Genomic DNA, 3,359 nt, shown 5'->3' on the forward strand with positions numbered 1-3,359 from the left:
CCCGAATCCTATAACCGCCCCCCCCCCCCACAAACACACACACAGTACCCGGACCCTGCAACCCCCCACCCCCAGTAACCAGAGCCTGCAATCCCACACCACGGTACCCGGACCCTGCAACCCCCCCCACGTCATCCCTCCAATCACTGAGAGCCCGTGACTCCCTCTCCACAACACCCCCCCAATCACTCAGAGCCTGCGAACGGCCCACACCACCCATCACCTCTGATTCCACATTCCCCGTGTCCCTCGCCTGCCCGTCCCGCCTTACCTTCGGTGTGGGAGTACCCCTCGGCCGTGACTTTCCACTGCACCAGCACGCCCAGCATGGCGAGGACAGGCCAGACGCCCAGGATGACCCAGCTGTACCAGCACATGGGCCGCGCGGGCGCCACCTTGACGCGCTCGTAGACGTACTGCACCAGCAGCAGCAGCTCGATGAAGTAGTCGACGGTGACGGTCATGATGGCGCTGCCGAAGACGGCCGTGGAGAGGGTGGTGAAGAACTTCTGCCACTGCAGGGTGAGCACGGCGCCGAGCATGCCCACGCCCAGCAGCAGCCCGATGGGGATCCACACCGTGGGCGGGTGGTAGAACTGCTCCATGGCCACCAGCGTGGCCAGCGCCAGCAGCAAGCCCAGCAGCAGCCCCACCATGAAGAGCCCGACGCTGCGCACCAGCATGGTGACCAGCCCGCACAGGACCCCGATGCCCAGCCCGATGCCCACCGAGGCCTCCACGCTCAGCTGCGTGTCCAGCACCCGCTCCTTGTAGCACAGCATGAAGATGATGATGGAGCCAAACATCAGCCCGGTCAGGAACATGACGGCCTTGAAGCAGCGGTAGCCTAGGGAGAGCAGGCTTGGTCATTGCCGGAGGCTCTGTCCAGCCAGCGGGGATGCAGCGTTGGCAGGAGGCCTCCCTGGCACACCCTCAGCTCCCCTCTGCGCCGCCCGAGGGCGGGGGGCTCCTGCTGGGGGGTGCGGTGCCAGGGTTCGCCGCAGGCGGCCTCAGCGCAGGCACAGATGTGCTAGGCCAGAGATACTGACTGCGGCTCGGTGATGGCCTGGCTGACCGAGCCGGGTGCTTTCAGTATGTGATAAAATGACACCACGTGCGCTGCCATTAAGCGGGGAGAATTACATCGCGTCCATGGCAGAACGAATTCCCCCTCCCGGGCGCTCATGGGCAATGCCCATCGCTGTGTCGCCTGAACCCCTGAACTCTGAGTGTTGGAGTCATTGTCAGACTGGAGCTGCAGCTGGGAGCTCCTGCCCTAGCCCTGCCGCCCGCCCCAGTCTCCTCTCCCCCAACCCGGCCTCAGCCCCATCCGCTGGCTCTCCCTGGCTGTGGGGAGGAACATGGGCTGGGAGCCAGGGGCCCCGCGCACAGAGAAGTGGGCTCAAGTGGGCCAGAGCTGCAAGGCTGGGCGCCAGGACTTCTCACTTCTGCCACTGACTCGCTGTGAGCTGGAGGGAGGCCAGGCCCCACCCCTGCGCCTCAGTGTCCCCACATGTACGGGGGAGAGCAGGGAAGCAAAGCATGCTGGTTATTGCTGGGCTCTCTGGCTGCCCTCCCGTCACCTTCACTCCCCAAGCCCCCATCTCTTGCCCCACTCCCCCCACTCCCTGCCCCGCTGCACAGCCGAGGCGGCCAGCCCGGCCCTGCCGGACTCACCGAAGAAGCAGTAGATGATCCCAAAGAGGCAGCACATGGCGCACACGACAGAGGGCACCACCTGGTACTGGCGCTCGATCTCCTGCTCGCAGCTGTGCACCCACTCCTGCCCGGTGTCGTGCGGCAGCAGCTTGAAGCGCAGCGTCTGCACAGTTGAAGTCATGGCTCTTGGCGATCCCGGCGGGGGCGTCAGACGCCCCACGCCCTCCCCACGCCCCACAGGCCGCGCTGCATCCAGGAGCCTCCTCCAGCTGGCGAGAGGACAGAACAGGGGAAGGGGATGGGATAAGAGCTGGCCTGCCCCGAGCACCCAGCGCAGCCCAGTACCTGCCGGCCCCAGGCAGCACCCACCTCCGCAGCAAGAACTGCAGGCTGGGTGCCCACCCCAGAGCCACCCTGATCCCTGCAGCACTGCAGTGGGGGGAGCTCGCCCCCCCCTCCCCCCCATGCCTGGTGTCCTCCCAGGTCATGGGACAGAGCGGGACCCTGTGCTGGCACCAGAGGAGCTAGGCTGGAGTAGGAGGCAGCCCTGGAGTGGCTGTGGGGAGGAAGGCTCAGGGACAAGTGGGCTCTGGCAGGAGTGGGGGAGGCCATGGGAAGGGGGCTTGGGATGGGAACCCAGGGGGAGCTTCCTGACGGGGGCCCAGCCCTGGGCTTCCAGCAAAGGTGCGAGGGACCCCCCTGCATCCAGGCAGGTAGGAGAGGGGCCCTGGAAGGGAGACTGACGGGATGGCTCAGCCTCACTATAGTGCATGTAAAAGGCTAGTTAGCAAGACAGAGCCATTTGCCCTGGTTCGGGGGGGGGGGGGGGGGGGGGGGGGGCCACGGGGTGGCCCCCCCGGTGTCGGGGGGGGACTGGGGCTGGAGAGGTGATGGAGGGTGACGGGGGCTCGGGAAAGTCAATAAAGGACTGTTTTGTTTTGGTCCTATTGCCTCCCCCACAAGTGAAGGGTTGTTAGTTTGGCTCAAGGGCCAAACTACTCTGAGAGGAGGGAAACTGAAGCTATAATTGCCCCACTACCAGAGCAAGATGTAAACCAGAAGGGAAACTGAGGCAGCAATGCTGGAAAGGTAAGAACTGTTACAGGTGCCAACCCCCTCAAGAACCAACCCAAAGCCTTGGCACTAACCTAGAGAGATCCCAAGCCTGAACCAACGACGCTGCCCTGCACAGAGAGAACCCGACCCTAACGGACAGGACTCACTGCGCCTGGCGGCACTGATCCAAGAGAACGCAGCCACAGGGCGCTGAGGGAGCCCACACCATCAGCACCGCCCCACAGGGCTCCAGGCCAGACGGGACCCTCGAAGCGCTAGTCTGACTCCTGCATAGCCCCGGCCCCCCCGCACTGAACTTGTGTTCAGCCAAAGCGTCCCCCAGAAAGGCCCGGGCTGGATGGGAACCCTTCAAGCAAAGGGGAATCCACCACTTCCCCTGGGAGCTCGTTCCACGGGTGAAGCACCTGCACTGTTAAACATCGGTGCCTTATTTCTAATTGGGATTTGTGCAGCTGCAGCGTTCAGCTGCGGACTCTGGTTCCGGACGTCTCTGCTGCAGCTGAGCCAGCCGGCCGGAGGTGAGGGGTGCCGGGCTGTGGCTGAGCTGCGTGGCCGGGGGTGCCGGGCCGTGGCTGAGCTGGGTGGCTGGGGGTGCTGCACCGTGGCTGGCCGGGGGCGAGGGG

General features: G+C 65.1%; 1 protein-coding gene across 1 annotated transcript; it reads right to left on the reverse strand.

The window, feature by feature from the left end:
• Positions 1–271: 271 nt before the first annotated feature.
• On the reverse strand, positions 272–1,851 carry LOC112123534 (transmembrane protein 198-B-like; the record flags this gene model as incomplete). Its single annotated transcript, XM_024222138.2, has 2 exons — positions 1,678–1,851; positions 272–847 (listed from the first exon to the last, which is right to left on the reverse strand). Coding segments are annotated over exons 1-2 (739 nt in total), but the record flags the coding sequence as incomplete, so codon positions are not given.
• Between the last annotated feature and the right edge of the window lie 1,508 nt (positions 1,852–3,359).

This window comes from Terrapene carolina, unplaced genomic scaffold, assembly GCF_002925995.2.
Source record: "Terrapene carolina triunguis isolate 2854851 unplaced genomic scaffold, T_m_triunguis-2.0 Scaffold24557, whole genome shotgun sequence".
Taxonomy (NCBI): domain Eukaryota; kingdom Metazoa; phylum Chordata; order Testudines; family Emydidae; genus Terrapene; species Terrapene triunguis.